Raw genomic sequence first — 22312 nt, forward strand, 5'->3', positions numbered from 1 at the left:
ATTAATCAGAAATACTAAATTTAGCAGAAATACTATATTAAGCACAAATACTATAAAAAGCAGAAATAGTATGATTAAGCATAAATACTACATTTAGCAGAAATACTATATTAAGCACAAATCCTATAAAAGCAGAAATAGTATATTAAGCACAAATCTTATAAAATAGCAGAAATAGTATGATTTAGCACAATAGTAATAAGTTAAACAGAAAAATTGGAAAAGCAAAATGGACAGCTGAAAAAATGCTGAACATGCTGATATACAAATATACTTGTTAAATGACAAAAATCTGCAAAAAAATTTATTACAGCCACACAATCACAAATATGTACACATGAGGAAACACACATGCACAGAGAGACCCACACACAAGATCCAATTCAGTCAACCAGTCTAAATATATTGAATTTAAATCTTAGAATGAGATCATCCCATTAAAAGCCTTTCTCTCTCTCTCTCTCTCTCTCTCTCTCTCTCTGTCACACACACACACACACACACACACACACACACACACACACACACACACAGGGAGAGAGAAGTAAGTTTCTAGGTCAGCCTGGGAGCTGCTGAATTTGAATCCACCAATCAGAGAGGCTGTGCACTTTTCCCCACCAAAACAGGTGCATCTGTTTACACACGCAGCAGCACAGAGAGACACAGGATTTTTGCAGTCTATTTCTCATAGTGACGACTCCCCTCAAACAAATGACCGTAATTTCCTAACCGTAGGGGCTAGAACGGTCATTCTTACACCGTTTTGTTCAGAAGAGATGGGGGAATCTTCAAGTGTTGACAATTTAATATTAAAATATGAATTTTTAGAGATATATGACATGGATGACTTGTTGACTTAGAAGCCACGAATTCCCCAATATGCAAATTTGAATGCCTGAGACCACATATGTGATTGGCTGGCTGGGAAGCCGTGCAGGCCCTGATTTGTGGATTTGAATTCCTCAGCCCTCAGATATGATTGGCTGGCTTAGAAGCCACGAAGGCCCCAATATGCAAATTTGAATGCCTCAGGACACTTATTTGATTGGCTGGGAAACTGTGCAGGCCCTGATTTGAAAATTTGAATGTCTCAGTCCTCACAGAGGATTGGCTGCCTGGGGACCTGGCAGAAATATATAGAAATACTATTATTAAGCATAAATACTACATTTAGTAGAAATACTATGTTTTAGCACAAATATTATAAAAAGAAGAAAAACTATAATTTAGCAGAAATACTATATTAAGCACAAATCCTATAAAAAGCAGAAATACTATAATTTAGAACAAATAGTATAAAAAGCAGAAATACTATAATTTAGCAGAAATACTATGTTAAGCACAAATCCTATAAAAAGCAGAAATACTATAATTTAGCAGAAATACTATGTTAGGCACAAATCCTATAAAAAGCAGAAATACTATAATTTAGCAGAAATACTATATTAGGCATAAATCCTATGAAAAGCAGAAATAGTATGATTTAGCAGAAATACTGTATTTAGCACAAGTACCGAAAAGTACCAGAAATACTATGATTTAGCAGAATAGTAATAACTTATTGAAACACAAATGCACAGAGGGACACACAAACACAGGCTCTAATCCAGTCAACCAGTCTAACTATATTCAATTTAAATCCTACAATGACATGCTGCCAAATAAGGGCAGGGTCCTCTCTCTCCCACTAAACACACACACACACACACACACACACACACACACACACACACACACACACACACACACACACACAGAGGGAGAGAGCTGCCGAATTTAAATCCACCAATCAGAGAGGCTGTTTACGTTTTCCCGCCAAAACAGGTGCATCTTTTTACACACGCAGCAGCACAGAGAGGCACAGGATTATTGCAGCCTATTTCTCATAGTGAGGACTCCCCTCAAACAAATGACCATAATTTCCTAACCGTAGGGGCTAGAGCGGTCATTCTTACACTGTTTTGTTCAGAAGAGATGGGGGAATCTTCCAGTGTTAACAATTTATCATTAAAATGTGAATTTTTAGAGATATATGACATGGATGACTTGTTGACTTAGAAGCCACGAATTCCCCAATATGCAAATATGAATGTCTGAGACCACATATATGATTGGCTGGCTGGGAAGCCGTGCAGGCCCTGATTTGTGGATTTGAATTCCTCAGCCCTCAGATATGATTGGCTGGCTTAGAAGCCATGAAGGCCCCAATATGCAAATTTGAATGCCTCAGGACACATATATGATTGGCTGGGAAGCCGTGCAGGCCCTGATTTGAAAATTTGAATTTCTCAGTCCTCACAGAGGATTGGCTGCCTGGGGACCTGGCAGAAATATATAGAAATACTATGATTAAGCATAAATACTACATTTAGTAGAAATACTATGTTTTAGCACAAATACTATAAAAAGCAGAAATACTATAATTTAGCAGAAATACTATATTAAGCACAAATCCTATAAAAAGCAGAAATAGGATGATTAAGCATAAACACTACATTTAGTAGAAATACTATGTTTGAGCAAAAATCCTATAAAAAGCAGAAATACTATATTAGGCACAAATCCCATAAAAAGCAGAAATAGTATGATTAAGCATAAATACTACATTTAGTAGAAATACTATGTTTTAGCACAAATAGTATAAAAAGCAGAAATATTGTAATTTAGCAGAAATTCTATATTAGGCACAAATCTTATAAAATAGCAGAAATAGTATTATTTAGCACAATAGTAATAAGTTAAACAGAAAAATTGGAAAAGCAAAATGGACAGCTGAAAAAATGCTGAACATGCTGAGGGTCCCTCAAATATACTTGTTAAATGAAAAAATCAGCAAAAAAATGCACAGGGAGAGAGAAGTAAGTTTCTAGGTCAGCCTGGGAGCTGCTGAATTTGAATCCACCAATCAGAGAGCCTGTGTACTTTTTCCCGCCAAAACATGTGCCTCTTTTTACACACGCAGCACAGAGAGGCACAGGATTATTGCAGCCTATTTCTCATAGTGAGGACTCCCCTCAAAACAAATGACCATAATTTCCAAACCGTAGGGGCTAGAGCGGTCATTCTTACACCGTTTTGTTCAGAAGAGATGGGGGAATCTTCCAGTGTTTACAATTTATCATTAAAATATGAATTATTAAAGATATTTGACTTCTAATGCACCATAACTGAGTAGAGCGAAGCAAAAACTGCCTTGACTTGCCCTCAAACAACGCTTTGTGACTTGAAATCTATTTGGAGTATCGATATCATTCTTTCACCGTAAGAGACAGCAGGCTTTGGTGAACAATCATGGAAATTTTCAGGTCTCTGTGGAAATCCAACAAAAAGTTATGACGAGAGAAAAAAGTGGTTCATTTCCACAGTTTGAAATCTGAAGAAATCTGAGCGAAGGACGAATTTCCTACCCTCAAACAAGTCCAACTCATTTCAGAACGGTAATAGGTGAGAAAGAAATTCTTGAATTGTGAGCGTCAGGAGTGTCTGAAGATATGCCGGGACAAGCCTCATGTCTTAACTTTGCTTCCTTAAGGAGATATGACGATTCGAATATGCCTCTCATTACAGAAATGCAGCGATGATTTTGAACAAGCTCTCCATTCACTTTATATGGAGAGTTTTCTGACATTGTGTTGGTCTGAGGAGATTTGCAAAAATTCTATAAATCCCACAACAATGATAGTGACATTTTCTGAAAGCCAGCAAAAATACCTACGTTTTGATATATAATTTGTGGAAGTTGAGTGAAAATTGAGCAAGTAGCAAACAGTTGTTCAGACATGAAGAGAAGACTGCAAAAGCTTCAGTGGCACACTGGAAGCCAAGAGCATAGCAACCATAACAACGCATGTATTTTGTGAAAAATCACAATTTTGCAACTCAAAACTTTAAGAGGCATAAAAGTAAAACAGTAAAAGATTTGAAAAAGCTGAATCATACCTGAATAGCCCAATAATTTGTGAACATTTTAAAGTTTGAATGGTTGTTCTAGGTGAAAATATGAGGAAGTAGTTAAGTTTCAAAAACAAGCAAATTTTAGCAGAATTGCTGAAGTTTCCCATTCATTTCAATGGGACAAATTAAAGGAAAAAAGTGGAATATTTTAAAAAGTATAATAGTTAAAAATAGCAAAAATCATAGCAGGAATTAGCAAAAATAGCTGAATAGTTTAAAATTTGAACGGTGAAAATCGGCTGAAAATTGTGGAAGTAGTTTAACGGCGAAAAGTGTACGGAAGCAACTAGAATAATAATAATAACTAGAAAAATTTGCATTTCCTGCGAAAATGCAGTGTGGATGCTTAAAGCTGAAGCTGCATGCAAAAAGTAGCTGAAAAAGCTGAAAAGTTGCAGAAATTGTAAAAACTTTGCAGAAGCAAAGGAACTTTGCTAAAATGTAATAATTTAGCAGAACTGCAATATCTTAGATGAAACATAATACTTGGCAGAAATACAATAGCATAGCAGAACTTAGCAGAAATATTGTAACTTACCAGAAACATGATAACTTCTCAAAAATACAAGAATTTAGGAGAAATAGTATAAGATAACAGAAAGAATATATTTAGCCAAAAATACTTAAGCATTACAGAAACACTATGATTTAGAAAAATAGTACAACAGAGCAGAAATACTGTGATTTACCAGAGACACTGTGATGAACTATGAATATTGTAATTTTAAATCAATACTATGTTTTAGCACAAATACTATAATTTGACAGAATTACTATATTTAGCACAAATCTTATAAAATAGCAGAAATAGTATGATTTAGCACAATAGTAATAACTTAAACAGAAAAATTGGAAAAGCAAAATGGACAGCTGAAAAAATGCTGAACATGCTAAGGGTCCCTCAAATATACTTGTTAAATGAAAAAAATTGGCAAAAAAAAATATAACAGCCACACAATCACAAATATGTACACATAAGGAAACACACATGCACAGACAGACACACACACAAGATCCAATTCAGTCAACCAGTCTAAATATATTGAATTTGAAGCTTAGAATGAGGTCATCCCATTAAAAGCCTTTCTCTCTCTCTCTCTCTCTCTCTCTCTCTGTCACACACACACACACACACACAGGGAGAGAGAAGTAAGTTTCTAGGTCAGCCTGGGAGCTGCTGAATTTGAATCCACTAATCAGAGTGGCTGTGTACTTTTTCCCGCCAAAACAGGTGCTTCTGTTTACACACGCAGCACAGAGAGACACAGGATTATTGCAGTCTATTTCTCATAGTGAGGACTCCCCTCAAACAAATGACCATAATTTCCTAACTGTAGGGGTTAGAGCGGTCATTCTTACACCGTTTTGTTCAGAAGTGATTGGGGAATCTTCAAGTGTTGACAATTTATCATTAAAATATGAATTTTTAGAGATATATGACATGGATGACTTATTGACTTAGAAGCCACGAATTCCCCAATATGCAAATTTGAATGCCTGAGGCCACATATATGATTGGCTGGCTGGGAAGCTGTGCAGGCCCTGATTTGAAAATTTGAATTTCTCAGTCCTCACAGAGGATTGGCTGCCTGGGGACCTGGCAGAAATATATAGAAATATTATGATTAAGCATAAATACTACATTTAGTAGAAATACTATGTTTTAGCACAAATACTATAAAAAGCAGAAATACTATAATTTAGCAGAAATACTATATTAAGCACAAATCCTATAAAAAGCAGAAATACTATATTAGGTACAAATCCTATAAAAAGCAGAAATACTATATTAGGCACAAATAGTATAAAAAGCAGAAATACTATAATTTAGCAGAAATACTATGTTAGGCACAAATCCTATAAAAAGAATAAATACTATAATTTAGCAGAAATACTATATTAGGCACAAATCTTATGAAAAGCAGAAATAGTATGATTTAGCAGAATAGTAATAACTTACAAAATTACAAATATGGAGGCATATTGGAACACAAATGCACAGAGGGACACACAAACACAGGCTCTAATCCAGTCAACCAGTCTAACTATATTCAATTTAAATCCTACAATGACATGCTGCCAAATAAGGGCAGGGTCCTCTCTCTCCCACTAAACACACACACACACACACACACACACACACACACACACACAGAGAGAGCTGCCGAATTTAAATCCACCAATCAGAGTGGCTGTTTACGTTTTCCCGCCAAAACAGGTGCATCTTTTTACACACGCAGGACAGAGAGGCACAGGATTATTGCAGCCTATTTCTCATAGTGACGACTCCCCTCAAACAAATGACCATAATTTCCTAACCGTAGGGGCTAGAGCGGTCATTCTTACACCGTTTTGTTCAGAAGAGATGGGGGAATCTTCCAGTGTTAACAATTTATCATTAAAATATGAATTATTAAAGATATTTGACTTCTAATGCACCATAACTGAGCAGAGCGAAGCAAAAACTGCTTTGACTTGCCCTCAAACAACGCTTTCTAACTCGAAATCTATTTGGAGTATCGATATAATTCTTTCACCGTAAGAGACAGCAGGCTTTGGTGAACAGTCATGGAAATTTTCAGGTCTCTGTGGAAATCCAACAAAAAGTTATGACGAGAGAAAAAAGTGGTTCATTTCCACAGTTTGAAATCTGAAGAAATCTGAGCAACGGACGAATTTCCTACCCTCAAACAAGTCCAACTCATTTCAGAACGGTAATAGGTAAGAAAGAAATTCTTGAATTGTGAGCGTCAGGAGTGTCTGAAGATATTCAGGGACAAGCCTCATGTCTTAACTTTGCTTCATTAAGGAGATATGACGATTCGAATATGCCTCTCATTACAGAAATCCAGCGATGATTTTGAACAAACTCTCCATTGACTTTGTATGGAGAGTTTTCTGACCTTGTGTTAGTCTGAGGAGATTTGCCAAAATTCTATAAATCCCACAACAATGATGGTGACATTTTCCGAAAGCCAGCAAAAATACCTACGTTTTGATGTATAATTTGTGGAAGTTGAGTAAAAACTGAGCAAGTAGCAAACAGTTGTTCGGACATGAAGAGAAGACTGCAAAACCTTCAGTGACACACTGGAAGCCAAGAGCATAGCAACCATAACAACGCATGTATTTTGTGAAAAATCACAATTTTGCAACTCAAAACTTTAAGAGGCATAAAAGTAAAACAGTAAAAGATTTGAAAAAGCTGAATCATACATGAATAGCCCAATAATTTGTGAACATTTTAAAGTTTGAATGGTTGTTCTAGGCGAAAGTATGAGGAAGTAGTTAAGTTTCAAAAACAAGCAAAATTTAGCAGAATTTTGGAAGTTTCCCATTCATTTCAATGGGACAAATTAAAGGAAAAAAGTGGAATATTTTAAAAAGTATAATAGCAAAAAATAGCAAAAGTCATAGCGATCATTAGCAGAAATAGCAGAATAGTTTAAAATTTGAACGGTGAAAATCGGCTGAAAATTGTGGAAGTAGTTAAGTGCCAAAAAGTGTACGGAAGCAACTGGAATAATAAAGTAGAATAAAGAATAAAGAGAAACAGGAACTCAATAGTGTGGATGCTTAAAGCATCCACACAATAATAAAGAATAAAGAGAAACAGGAACTCAATAGTGTGGATGCTTAAGCATCCACACAATAAAGAATAAAGAGAAACAGGAACTCAATAGTGTGGATGCTTAAGCATCCACACAATAATAATAATAATAAAGAATAAAGAGAAACAGGAACTCAATAGTGTGGATGCTTAAAGCATCCACACAATAACTAGAAAAATTTGCATTTCCTGCGAAAATGCAGTGTGGATGCTTAAAGCTGAAGCTGTATGCAAAAAGTAGCTGAAAAAGCTGAAAAGTTGCAGAAATTGTAAAAACTTTGCAGAAGCAAAAGAAGTTTGCTAAAATGGAATAACTTAGCAGAACTGCAATATCTTAGAGGAAACATAATACTTGGCAGAAATACAATAGCATAGCAGAATTTAGCAGAAATATTGTAACTTACCAGAAACATGATAACTTCTCAAAAATACAAGAATTTAGGAGAAATAGTATAAGATAACAGAAAGAATATATTTAGCCAAAAATACTTAAACATTACAGAAACACTATGATTTAGAAAAATAGTACAACAGAGCAGAAATATTGTGATTTACCAGAGACACTGTGATGAACTATGAATATTGTAATTTTAAATTGAGACTATGTTTTAGCACAAATATTATAATTTGGCAGAAATACTATAATTTAGCAGAAATACTATATTAAGCACAAATCCTATAAAAAGCAGAAATACTGTACTATGATTTAGTAGAAAAACTATAATTAATCAGAAATACTAAATTTAGCAGAAATACTATATTAAGCACAAATCCTATAAAAGCAGAAATAGCATATTAAGCACAAATCTTATAAAATAGCAGAAATAGTATGATTTAGCACAATAGTAATAAGTTAAACAGAAAAATTGGAAAAGCAAAATGGACAGCTGAAAAAATGCTGAACATGCTGAGGGTCCCTCAAATATACTTGTTAAATGACAAAAATCTGCAAAAAAATTTATTACAGCCACACAATCACAAATATGTACACATGAGGAAACACACATGCACAGAGAGACCCACACACAAGATCCAATTCAGTCAACCAGTCTAAATATATTGAATTTAAATCTTAGAATGAGATCATCCCATTAAAAGCCTCTCTCTCTCTCTCTCTCTCTCTCTCTCTCCCTCTCTGTCACACACACACACACACACACACACACACACGGAGAGAGAAGTAAGTTTCTAGGTCAGCCTGGGAGCTGGTGAATTTGAATCCACCAATCAGAGAGGCTGTGCACTTTTCCCCACCAAAACAGGTGCATCTGTTTACACACGCAGCAGCACAGAGAGGCACAGGATTATTGCAGTCTATTTCTCATAGTGACGACTCCCCTCAAACAAATGACCGTAATTTCCTAACCGTAGGGGCTAGAACGGTCATTCTTACACCGTTTTGTTCAGAAGAGATGGGGGAATCTTCAAGTGTTGACAATTTAATATTAAAATATGAATTTTTAGAGATATATGACATGGATGACTTGTTGACTTAGAAGCCACGAATTCCCCAATATGCAAATTTGAATGCCTGAGACCACATATGTGATTGGCTGGCTGGGAAGCCGTGCAGGCCCTGATTTGTGGATTTGAATTCCTCAGCCCTCAGATATGATTGGCTGGCTTAGAAGCCACGAAGGCCCCAATATGCAAATTTGAATGCCTCAGGACACTTATTTGATTGGCTGGGAAACTGTGCAGGCCCTGATTTGAAAATTTGAATGTCTCAGTCCTCACAGAGGATTGGCTGCCTGGGGACCTGGCAGAAATATATAGAAATACTATTATTAAGCATAAATACTACATTTAGTAGAAATACTATGTTTTAGCACAAATACTATAAAAAGCAGAAATACTATAATTTAGCAGAAATACTATATTAAGCACAAATCCTATAAAAAGCAGAAATACTATATTAGGCACAAATCCTATAAAAAGCAGAAATACTATATTAGGCACAAATAGTATAGCAGAAATACTATGTTTGGCACAAATCTTATGAAAAGCAGAAATAGTATCATTTAGCAGAATAGTAATAACTTACAAAATTACAAATATGGAGGCATATTGAAACACAAATGCACAGAGGGACACACAAACACAGGCTCTAATCCAGTCAACTAGTCTAACTATATTCAATTTAAATCCTACAATGACATGCTGCCAAATAAGGGCAGGGTCCTCTCTCTCCCACTAAACAAACACACACACACACACACACACACACACACACACACACACAGACAGACACAGAGGGAGAGAGCTGCCGAATTTAAATCCACCAATCAGAGTGGCTGTTTACGTTTTCCCGCCAAAACAGGTGCATCTTTTTACACACGCAGGACAGAGAGGCACAGGATTATTGCAGCCTATTTCTCATAGTGAGGACTCCCCTCAAACAAATGACCATAATTTCCTAACCGTAGGGGCTAGAGCGGTCATTCTTACACCGTTTTGTTCAGAAGAGATGGGGGAATCTTCCAGTGTTAACAATTTATCATTAAAATATGAATTATTAAAGATATTAGACTTCTAATGCACCATAACTGAGCAGAGCGAAGCAAAAACTGCCTTGACTTGCCCTCAAACAACGCTTTGTAACTCGAAATCTATTTGGAGTATCAATATCATTCTTTCACCGTAAGAGACAGCAGGCTTTGGTGAACAGTCATGGAAATTTTCAGGTCTCTGTGGAAATCCAAAAAAAAGTTATGACGAGAGAAAAAAGTGGTTCATTTCCAGAGTTTTAAATCTGAAGAAATCTGAGCGAAGGACGAATTTCCTACCCTCAAACAAGTCCAACTCATTTCAGAACGGTAATAGGTGAGAAAGAAATTCTTGAATTGTGAGCGTCAGGGGTGTCTGAAGATATTCGGGGACAAGCCTCATGTCTTAAAGTCGCTTCGTTAAGGAGATATGACGATTCGAATATGCCCCTCATTACAAAAATCCAGCGATGATTTTGAACAAGCTCTCCATTGACTTTATATGGAGAGTTTTGAGACCTTGTGTTGGTCTGAGGAGATTTGCAAAAATTCTATGAATCCCACAACAATGATAGTGACATTTTCTGAAAGCCAGCAAAAATACCTACGTTTTGATGTATAATTTGTGGAAGTTGAGTGAAAATTGAGCAAGTAGCAAGAAGTTGTTCGGACATGAAGTGAAAATTGCAAAACCTTCAGTGGCACACTGGAAGCCAAGAGCATAGCAACCATAACAACGCATGTATTTTGTGAAAAATCACAATTTTGCAACTCAAAACTTTAAGAGGCATAAAAGTAAAACAGTAAAACATTTGAAAAAGCTGAATCATACCTGAATAGCCCAATAATTTGTGAACATTTTAAAGTTTGAATGGTTGTTCTAGGTGAAAATATGAGGAAGTAGTTAAGTTTCAAAAACAAGCAAATTTTAGCAGAATTGCAGAAGTTTCCCATTCATTTCAATGGGACAAATTAAAGGAAAAAAGCTTAATATTTTAAAAAGTATAATAGTTAAAAATAGCAAAAATCGTAGCGTAAATTAGCAGAAATAGCAGAATAGTTTAAAATTTGAACGGTGAAAATCGGCTGAAAATTGTGGAAGTAGTTAAGTGCCAAAAAGTGTACGGAAGCAACTAGAATAATAATAATAAAGAATAAAGAGAAACAGGAACTCAATAGTGTGGATGCTTAAAGCATCCACACAATAATAACTAGAAAAATTTGCATTTCCTGCGAAAATGCAGTGTGGATGCTTAAAGCTGAAGCTGTATGCAAAAAGTAGCTGAAAAAGCTGAAAAGTTGCAGAAATTGTAAAAACTTTGCAGAAGCAAAAGAAGTTTGCTAAAATGGAATAACTTAGCAGAACTGCAATATCTTAGAGGAAACATAATACTTGGCAGAAATACAATAGCATAGCAGAATTTAGCAGAAATATTGTAACTTACCAGAAACATGATAACTTCTCAAAAATACAAGAATTTAGGAGAAATAGTATAAGATAACAGAAAGAATATATTTAGCCAAAAATACTTAAACATTACAGAAACACTATGATTTAGAAAAATAGTACAACAGAGCAGAAATATTGTGATTTACCAGAGACACTGTGATGAACTATGAATATTGTAATTTTAAATTGAGACTATGTTTTAGCACAAATATTATAATTTGGCAGAAATACTATAATTTAGCAGAAATACTATATTAAGCACAAATCCTATAAAAAGCAGAAATGGTATGATTAAGCACAAATACTACATTTAGTAGAAATACTTTGTTTTAGCACAAATCCCATAAAAAGCAGAAATACTGTACTATGATTTAGTAGAAAAACTATAATTAATCAGAAATACTAAATTTAGCAGAAATACTATATTAAGCACAAATACTATGAAAAGCAGAAATAGTATGATTAAGCATAAATACTACATTTAGCAGAAATACTATATTAAGCACAATTCCTATAAAAGCAGAAATAGTATATTAAGCACAAATCTTATAAAATAGCAGAAATAGTATGATTTAGCACAATAGTAATAAGTTAAACAGAAAAATTGGAAAAGCAAAATGGACAGCTGAAAAAATGCTGAACATGCTGAGGGTCCCTCAAATATACTTGTTAAATGACAAAAATCTGCAAAAACATTTATTACAGCCACACAATCACAAATATGTACACATGAGGAAACACACATGCACAGAGAGACGCACACACAAGATCCAATTCAGTCAACCAGTCTAAATATATTGAATTTAAATCTTAGAATGAGATCATCCCATTAAAAGCCTTTCTCTCTCTCTCTCTCTCTCTCTCTCTCTCTCTCTCTCTGTCACACACACACACACACACACACACACACACACACACACACACACAGGGAGAGAGAAGTAAGTTTCTAGGTCAGCCTGGGAGCTGGTGAATTTGAATCCACCAATCAGAGAGGCTGTGCACTTTTCCCCACCAAAACAGGTGCATCTGTTTACACACGCAGCAGCACAGAGAGACACAGGATTTTTGCAGTCTATTTCTCATAGTGACGACTCCCCTCAAACAAATGACCGTAATTTCCTAACCGTAGGGGCTAGAACGGTCATTCTTACACCGTTTTGTTCAGAAGAGATGGGGGAATCTTCAAGTGTTGACAATTTAATATTAAAATATGAATTTTTAGAGATATATGACATGGATGACTTGTTGACTTAGAAGCCACGAATTCCCCAATATGCAAATTTGAATGCCTGAGACCACATATGTGATTGGCTGGCTGGGAAGCCGTGCAGGCCCTGATTTGTGGATTTGAATTCCTCAGCCCTCAGATATGATTGGCTGGCTTAGAAGCCACGAAGGCCCCAATATGCAAATTTGAATGCCTCAGGACACTTATTTGATTGGCTGGGAAACTGTGCAGGCCCTGATTTGAAAATTTGAATGTCTCAGTCCTCACAGAGGATTGGCTGCCTGGGGACCTGGCAGAAATATATAGAAATACTATTATTAAGCATAAATACTACATTTAGTAGAAATACTATGTTTTAGCACAAATATTATAAAAAGCAGAAAAACTATAATTTAGCAGAAATACTATATTAAGCACAAATCCTATAAAAAGCAGAAATACTATAATTTAGAACAAATAGTATAAAAAGCAGAAATACTATAATTTAGCAGAAATACTATGTTAAGCACAAATCCTATAAAAAGCAGAAATACTATAATTTAGCAGAAATACTATGTTAGGCACAAATCCTATAAAAAGCAGAAATACTATAATTTAGCAGAAATACTATATTAGGCATAAATCCTATGAAAAGCAGAAATAGTATGATTTAGCAGAAATACTGTATTTAGCACAAGTACCGAAAAGTACCAGAAATACTATGATTTAGCAGAATAGTAATAACTTATTGAAACACAAATGCACAGAGGGACACACAAACACAGGCTCTAATCCAGTCAACCAGTCTAACTATGTTCAATTTAAATCCTACAATGACATGCTGTCAAATAAGGGCAGGGTCCTCTCTCTCCCACTAAACACACACACACACACACACACACACACACACACACACACACACACACACACACACACACACAGGGAGAGAGGACTAAGTTTCTAGGTCAGCCTGGGAGCTGCTGAATTTGAATCCACCAATCAGAGAGGCTGTTTACGTTTTCCCGCCAAAACAGGTGCATCTTTTTACACACGCAGCACAGAGACATAGACCTGGGGCCCGTTCTTCGTACCTCGCTAAGTAGGTTAGCCGGATTAGATTGTTGACGATTTCGCGTGATCCTGGATCAGTCGGTTCCCCGAAGCTCATCCGGGACTTGCTGTCATAGCAACAGAGCCGTAAGCGTAAACCTGCTCGGGAGCAGGTTTACTTTATGTAAACAGGATTAGATCGCGGCCACGCAGGTATGTCCGCTTCATTTATACGAAAGCAACAGCGATATTTTTCCACTGTTTCACCATAAATAAATATTATCAATGTAACTAAAGATAATGCAGCACTTGATCCTTTTATTGATGTCACACAGATACATACAGGTCATTTCCTAAAAAAGGGAAATGTACTATTAACATTCTATTACATGTATGTGATTATTACAGATGTAATTCATATTTCAGAGTAGTAATTGTAAATTACTTCGTGTAATCAAGATGAGAGACCACGGCTATAAAAGCGAAGGTGGATTTGGGAAGCCTGTCGCAGCCATGTCCTGTCCGTATACGCGACCAACCCATTGCGGAAGGTGCAAGATTGATAAGGAGAGTCCTCAGAATTCAGCGTATATTGCGGAACAGACAGGATCCTTTAGCTCAGCGCGACAGTGTGCTCATAGAGAGATATCGATATTCCCGTGAGGGTATTATTTACTTAACCAACTTGTTGACGAGGGGGTGCAGGACCACCACCTGTCTTTTTTTGCTCTGCCCTTTTCTTGGTTGCTGTTATGAACAAACTAACAGAGTATTACAGGCCAGTATTACCTTGCCAAGAGACGCAAAGCAATCTAAGAGATAAATATTACCATTCTGTAGAATACTCCTGTATTCCACTTTTACTTGTTCCCATGTTCTTGTGGGTCCTGTTGTGGCTCTAATGTGAAAGGGGATATAATATAACATATTATAATATAATATAATGCCATATGATATTGGACAATATAGTGTCATATGATAGATCTACCCTACCGCCTACTGGTGTTGGCCAGAGGGGCCGATGGCGCGATATGGCAGCCTGGCTACAACCGTAGCTGCCTCCACCAGTGTGTGAATGTGGGAGTGAATGAATAGTGGTATCGTACAGCGCTTTGGGTGCCTTGGAAAGCGCTATATAAATCCAATCCATTATTATTATTATTATTAAATTACCTACGAGTTTGATTTGTCAGCAACTTTCTGCCAGCCCTCTCTCCTTGCTTTTGCAGCCTTTGCAGTGTTCTCTTGCGTTTTAATTAAACTCTGAAACTCCTGAAATCCCTCACTCATGAGTTCATGCTCTGCTGCCGGAAAATACCGAGCACGCCCCTTGGACATTTTCGCCGACCAATCAGCGGGTTGCCGATCAATGTTTCTACTATCGATGCGTAGCCCCTTTTACGACACCCAGTGATGTCACATTCCTGCGTCCAGCTGTAGTAATCGTCAACAGCAGGTGTGTTCGGGGAACCGGATTAGCGAGCTCACGGTTAGCGCGATGATTTGATCTTGGATGTGTCATTTGATCTTGGATGTAGTAAGCGACGTACGAAGAACGGGCCCCTGCTTCTTTCAGTTTATTTCACTTAGTGAGGATTCCCCTCAAACAAATGACCATAATTTCCTAACCATAGGGGCTAGAGCGGTCATTCTTACACCGTTTTGTTCAGAAGAGATGGGGGAATCTTCAAGTGTTGACAATTTATCATTAAAATATGAATTTTTAGAGATATATGACATGGATGACTTGTTGACTTAGAAGCCACGAATTCCCCAATATGCAAATTTGAATACCTGGAGCCCACATACATGATTGGCTGGCTGGGAAGCTGTGCAGGCCCTGATTTGTGGATTTGAATTCCTCAGCCCTCAGATATGATTGGCTGGCTTAGAAGCCATGAAGGCCCCAATATGCAAATTTGAATGCCTCAGGACACATATATGATTGGCTGGGAAGCCGTGCAGGCCCTGATTTGAAAATTTGAATTTCTCAGTCCTCACAGAGGATTGGCTGCCTGGGGACCTGGCAGAAATATATAGAAATACTATGATTAAGCATAAATACTACATTTAGTAGAAATACTATGTTTTAGCACAAATACTATAAAAAGCAGAAATACTATAATTTAGCAGAAATACTATATTAAGCACAAATCCTATAAAAAGCAGAAATACTATATTAGGTACAAATCCTATAAAAAGCAGAAATACTATATTAGGCACAAATCCTATAAAAAGCAGAAATACTATATTAGGCACAAATAGTATAAAAAGCAGAAATACTATAATTTAGCAGAAATACTATGTTTGGCACAAATCCTATAAAAATAATAAATACTATAATTTAGCAGAAATACTATATTAGGCACAAATCTTATGAAAAGCAGAAATTGTATCATTTAGCAGAATAGTAATAACTTACAAAATTACAAATATGGAGGCATATTGAAACACAAATGCACAGAGGGACACACAAACACAGGCTCTAATCCAGTCAACCAGTCTATATTCAATTTAAATCCTACAATGACATGCTGCCAAATAAGGGCAGGGTCCTCTCTCTCCCACTAAACACACACACACACACACACACACACACACACACACACACACACACAGGGAGAGAGGACTAAGTTTCTAGGTCAGCCTGGGAGCTGCTGAATTTGAATCCACCAATCAGAGAGGCTGTTTACGTTTTCCCACCAAAACAGGTGCATCTTTTTACACACGCAGCACAGAGACATAGACCTGCTTCTTTCAGTTTATTTCACATAGTGAGGATTCCCCTCAAACAAATGACCATAATTTCCTAACCATAGGGGCTAGAGCGGTCATTCTTACACCGTTTTGTTCAGAAGAGATGGGGGAATCTTCAAGTGTTGACAATTTATCATTAAAATATGAATTTTTAGAGATATATGACATGGATGACTTGTTGACTTAGAAGCCACGAATTCCCCAATATGCAAATTTGAATACGTCAGGACACATATATGATTGGCTGGGAAACCGTGCAGGCCCTGATTTGAAAATTTGAATGTCTAAGTCCTCACAGAGGATTGGCTGCCTGGGGACCTGGCAGAAATATATAGAAATATATAGAAATACTATGATTAAGCATAAATACTACATTTAGTAGAAATACTATGTTTTAGCACAAATACTATAAAAAGCAGAAATACTATAATTTAGCAGAAATACTATATTAAGCACAAATCCTATAAAAAGCAGAAATAGGATGATTAAGCATAAACACTACATTTAGTAGAAATATTATGTTTGAGCAAAAATCCTATAAAAAGCAGAAATACTATATTAGGCACAAATCCCATAAAAAGCAGAAATAGTATGATTAAGCATAAATACTACATTTAGTAGAAATACTATGTTTTAGCACAAATAGTATAAAAAGCAGAAATACTGTAATTTAGCAGAAATACTATATTAGGCACAAATCTTATAAAATAGCAGAAATAGTATGATTTAGCACAATAGTAATCAGTTAAACAGAAAAATTGGAAAAGCAAAATGGACAGCTGAAAAAATGCTGAACATGCTGAGGGTCCCTCAAATATACTTGTTAAATGAAAAAATCAGCAAAAAAATGCACAGGGAGAGAGAAGTAAGTTTCTAGGTCAGCCTGGGAGCTGCTGAATTTGAATCCACCAATCAGAGAGCCTGTGTACTTTTTCCCGCCAAAACATGTGCCTCTTTTTACACACGCAGCACAGAGAGGCACAGGATTATTGCAGCCTATTTCTCATAGTGAGGACTCCCCTCAAACAAATGACCATAATTCCCAAACCGTAGGGGCTAGAGCGGTCATTCTTACACCGTTTTGTTCAGAAGAGATGGGGGAATCTTCCAGTGTTTACAATTTATCATTAAAATATGAATTATTAAAGATATTTGACTTCTAATGCACCATAACTGAGTAGAGCGAAGCAAAAACTGCCTTGACTTGCCCTCAAACAACGCTTTGTAACTCGAAATCTATTTGGAGTATCGATATCATTCTTTCACCGTAAGAGACAGCAGGCTTTGGTGAACAGTCATGGAAATTTTCAGGTCTCTGTGGAAATCCAAAAAAAAATTATGACGAGAGAAAAAAGTGGTTCATTTCCAGAGTTTTAAATCTGAAGAAATCTGAGCGAAGGACGAATTTCCTACCCTCAAACAAGTCCAACTCATTTCAGAACGGTAATAGGTGAGAAAGAAATTCTTGAATTGTGAGCGTCAGGGGTGTCTGAAGATATTCGGGGACAAGCCTCATGTCTTAACTTTGCTTCGTTAAGGAGATATGACGATTCGAATATGCCTCTCATTACAGAAATCCAGTGGTGATTTTGAACAAGCTCTCCATTCACTTTATATGGAGAGTTTTCTGACCTTGTGTTAGTCTGAGGAGATTTGCAAAAACTCTATAAATCCCACAACAATGATGGTGACATTTTCTGAAAGCCAGCAAAAATACCTACGTTTTGATGTATAATTTGTGGAAGTTGAGTGAAAATTGAGCAAGTAGCAGGAAGTTGTTCGGACATGAAGTGAAAATTGCAAAACCTTCAGTGGCACACTGGAAGCCAAGAGCATAGCAACCATAACAACACATGTATTTTGTGAAAAATCACAATTTTGCAACTCAAAACTTTAAGAGGCATAAAAGTAAAACAGTAAAAGATTTGAAAAAGCTGAATCATACCTGAATAGCCCAATAATTTGTGAACATTTTAAAGTTTGAATGGTTGTTCTAGGTGAAAATATGAGGAAGTAGTTAAGTTTCAAAAACAAGCAAATTTTAGCAGAATTGCTGAAGTTTCCCATTCATTTCAATGGGACAAATTAAAGGAAAAAAGTGGAATATTTTAAAAAGTATAATAGTTAAAAATAGCAAAAATCGTAGCGTAAATTAGCAGAAATAGCAGAATAGTTTAAAATTTGAACGGTGAAAATCGGCTGAAAATTGTGGAAGTAGTTAAGTGCCAAAAAGTGTACGGAAGCAACTAGAATAATAATAATAATAAAGAATAAAGAGAAACAGGAACTCAATAGTGTGGATGCTTAAAGCATCCACACAATAATAAAGAATAAAGAGAAACAGGAACTCAATAGTGTGGATGCTTAAAGCATCCACACAATAATAATAATAAAGAATAAAGAGAAACAGGAACTCAATAGTGTGGATGCTTAAAGCATCCACACAATAATAATAAAGAATAAAGAGAAACAGGAACTCAATAGTGTGGATGCTTAAAGCATCCACACAATAATAAAGAATAAAGAGAAACAGGAACTCAATAGTGTGGATGCTTAAAGCATCCACACAATAAGAGAAACTTACCTCAGCTTGAGCCCAACTCATGGATCGTGGAATGTAGACAAAGCAGCGTTGATTGAAATGAGTCCAACCATAAGGACAACCAGAGGACATGTTGAACCGGTAACTCTTTGCTGGGAACAGATAAATAGCTGTATGTATGTATCTCCAGCTGATATTGTACTGTTTGATTTTTTATTATGACATGTACAATATTGAAAAAAAACAACCATACAAATACCAGCTTGACAATTAAATATTACATATTTAAGTGATTGACAATATACAGGGCACTTTGACTACCTCACAATTATATATTGTAATTATATCAATGCAGCTGTAATCTTTTTTTTATTGATTATTAATCATTTTCATCAAATTAATCATTTCAAGTAATAGGCAGTAAAATTTCAAAACACAAAGTTTCATTAAAAATTGTTATTGATTTTATGATTATTAGTATATTTACAAAGAGAACTGAACAGAACAAAACATGATCACTTAAATACAAGTCAATGCAGATGTGTTTTAGCAGCTGATTCTGCAAGTGTTATCTCTAGTCATTCTAAAGCTGAGGGGACATGATGGCAAAGTATGGTCAGCTTTGGATTTCAACTTTTTAATAGCCAGAAGGGCTGATATGAGGCTGATATGAGGCTGACACTTTTGGTATTTAACTTGTGTTCAGACTTAGACAGCTGTGAGAAACCAATATGGTCTTTTTAGTTATACAATTTATATTCAATGAACAACTTTAATGTATCTAAAAGGTCTTTAAATTGGCTTGTGACTGTTTTTATTTTCGTTTTCTTTGGACACTATTTCTACGTCAAAGTTAAATTTCACAATCTCTCTCTCTCTCTCACTCTGTGATATATAAATATAAATTTTAAAATGCATTTTTGTTTTTCTTTCATTCCTTAAAATGTGTTCTCTACATTCTAAACTGAGAGTCGCATCATGCATGACACAATTGATTTTCTTTTCTTTATAAATGTGATTAACTCTGGTGAAAATATGGAAATGTCCACTGACCAGTTGGAATTAAACCTCCTGCACCACCGCTGACGTCTTCACGTGGCAGAAATGAACACAGCAAAACAATAGATGGCGACTGATTATTTAAACACGTACATACTGACATATATTTACATACTTCTCATTATACGGCAATACTCACAAGCAGTGGTCAGAAACATCGATCCACAAAGAAGTGCAGCCACAACCAGGAGCTTCATGGTGTCTCTGTGAAAAAACAGAAGACATAAGTACTGACAAATCTTTAAAGAAAGGAGAAAAGATAATTTGAGAGTTTGTACCAGACCTTTTGTAGAAGGTCTTCTTTCTTTTCACTGTGAGCCAGTAGCTTCAGTCTTCCACCATAGAGGTGATGAAAAGCTCTGAGACTAGTGTTTATATACTCTTACATTTGTATACTTGCAAAATCAGGAAATGACTTATTTCTTAACCAAAAAAAAACAAAAAACAAACAAACAAAAGCCCAATTGCCTCATCCCTAATTTGATTTCATGCTGACTTGGTTTCAGAAATTTACTGATAGTCAACAGAGAGGTTTCAAAGAGTACAAGGATCAAGGATATTAAAATACATTGTAATTAGTGTCTTTATCAGTATTTAAAAAGATACAATGCATAACGTCTTCCTCCTGTTCTAAAAGTTAAGAATGTATTGCCACCCCTTGATAACGTAATTGTGACTGAAAATATTGTTGCAGTTAGTTAAATATAAACTGGAAGAAATATCATGTTGTCCTTTGAGATAAAATTGAAGATTTAAACAGTTTTAAATCCATTACACTAACAGAGAACTCCACAGCCCGGTAACATGGACTTTAAATACTTACAACTTTAAATAAAGACAGTAGCTGCAGGTTTCATAGATGTGTAATTTATTCTTTTCATTTAATAGAGTCCACATTATTATAGTAATAAGGTCTATTATACTATAGTATAATAGTGCGCATGTGCCAACCAGCATGTAGCCTGTTACAGTTAGTCCTGCTTTTTCTCATTAGTTTAGCTTTTTTTCCTTAATTGTACTTTTATCTGTTTATTATCTTTCCCTCAATCATGTGGATTGAGAGAGTTTCTGTTCTGCTGGTGGACGCAGAAGTGCTACTTTTGTCGAGGAACGGGACAACACCTATATACTGCATGGACTGTTTACTCGCTGGCCAGACCTGCAGACGTACCAGCTGAAATTTGGATAAAAACATATCGGGGATGCAGAGGTCAAGGACAGAAGAGAAGAAAGAAGGAGACGGTGAGACAGCGGAGGCTCAAAGCAAGGAGGAGGTATAAACCGTGTCTGCCGTCTATCGTATGGGAAATGTGCGATCGTTAATAAATAAAATTGATGAGCTCTCAGCGCTTGTACGGAGTCAGAGGGAATACCGGGAGTATAGTCTTATGTCTTTCACTAAATCATGGATGCACCAGGACATTCCCAACGATAACACATCCTTGGAAGGCTTCCATACTGTTCGGGCAGACAGGGACAGCATCAGTAGTGGTAAAAAGAAAGGAGGTGGGCTTGCTGTTTTTGTTATACATAACAATAAAAGAAAGGTTTTGTTGCCCGGATATTGAACTGTGTGCTGTTGGATTCGGGCCGTATCATTTGCCCAGGGAATTTGCTCACGTCAGATTGCTGGCTGTTTACGTTCCTCCCTCGGCTAACCCCAGAGCTGCATGTGACACTACCCACTCAGCACCCAAGTGCCTTCATTCTGATCTCGGGTGACTTCAACCATGTTACATGGACAATACATTACCAGCATTTAAACAGTATGTAGACTGTCCCACCAGGGGGGAGAGAATCTTAGACCTACTGTATGCTAATGCTAAGGATGCATACAGCTCCTCCTCCCTCCCCCCACTTGGAAGGTCAGATCACAACCTGATTCACCTCACCCCCCACTATGTGCCAATGGTGAGGAGGGAACCTGTCACCACGAGGAGCATTACCCACATCACCCACTGCGTGAGTATGTGAGTGGGCTGAGCAGCTCCTTTAGTCAGAGACTGAAACACCCTCGCTGCAGGAAGGAGCGCTTTCGCAGATCATTCATCCCAACAGCAGTTAGACTCTATAACTCCTCAATCACGATGTCATAAGTCACTGGACACTGTGAACATCCACAGTCACCACTTTATGCATAATGGACCTTCCATGACCTTCCAAGCTATATAGTTTATGTCTTCCATATTTCCAACTA

General features: G+C 36.5%; 1 protein-coding gene across 1 annotated transcript in view; it reads right to left on the minus strand.

Annotated features, from left to right (window-relative positions):
• LOC146713577 (type-2 ice-structuring protein-like) overlaps positions 1–20599 on the minus strand; it is a 124887-nt gene extending 104288 nt beyond the window's left edge. The window contains exons 1-4 of the mRNA XM_085448892.1: positions 20399–20599; positions 20255–20319; positions 20110–20145; positions 19099–19208 (exon numbers count right to left, since the gene is read on the minus strand). Coding sequence (XP_085305018.1) covers positions 19099–19208; positions 20110–20145; positions 20255–20312 — 204 coding nt within the window. The 5' untranslated portion in view covers positions 20313–20319; positions 20399–20599. The remainder of the gene's footprint in view (positions 1–19098; positions 19209–20109; positions 20146–20254; positions 20320–20398) is intronic.
• Positions 20600–22312: the final 1713 nt, after the last annotated feature.

This window comes from Copadichromis virginalis, linkage group LG3 (assembly GCF_057382275.1).
Source record: "Copadichromis virginalis isolate Kocher_CV1m ecotype Utaka linkage group LG3, C_Virginalis_male_GT1.1, whole genome shotgun sequence".
In the NCBI taxonomy this organism is placed as follows: Eukaryota; Metazoa; Chordata; class Actinopteri; order Cichliformes; family Cichlidae; genus Copadichromis; species Copadichromis virginalis.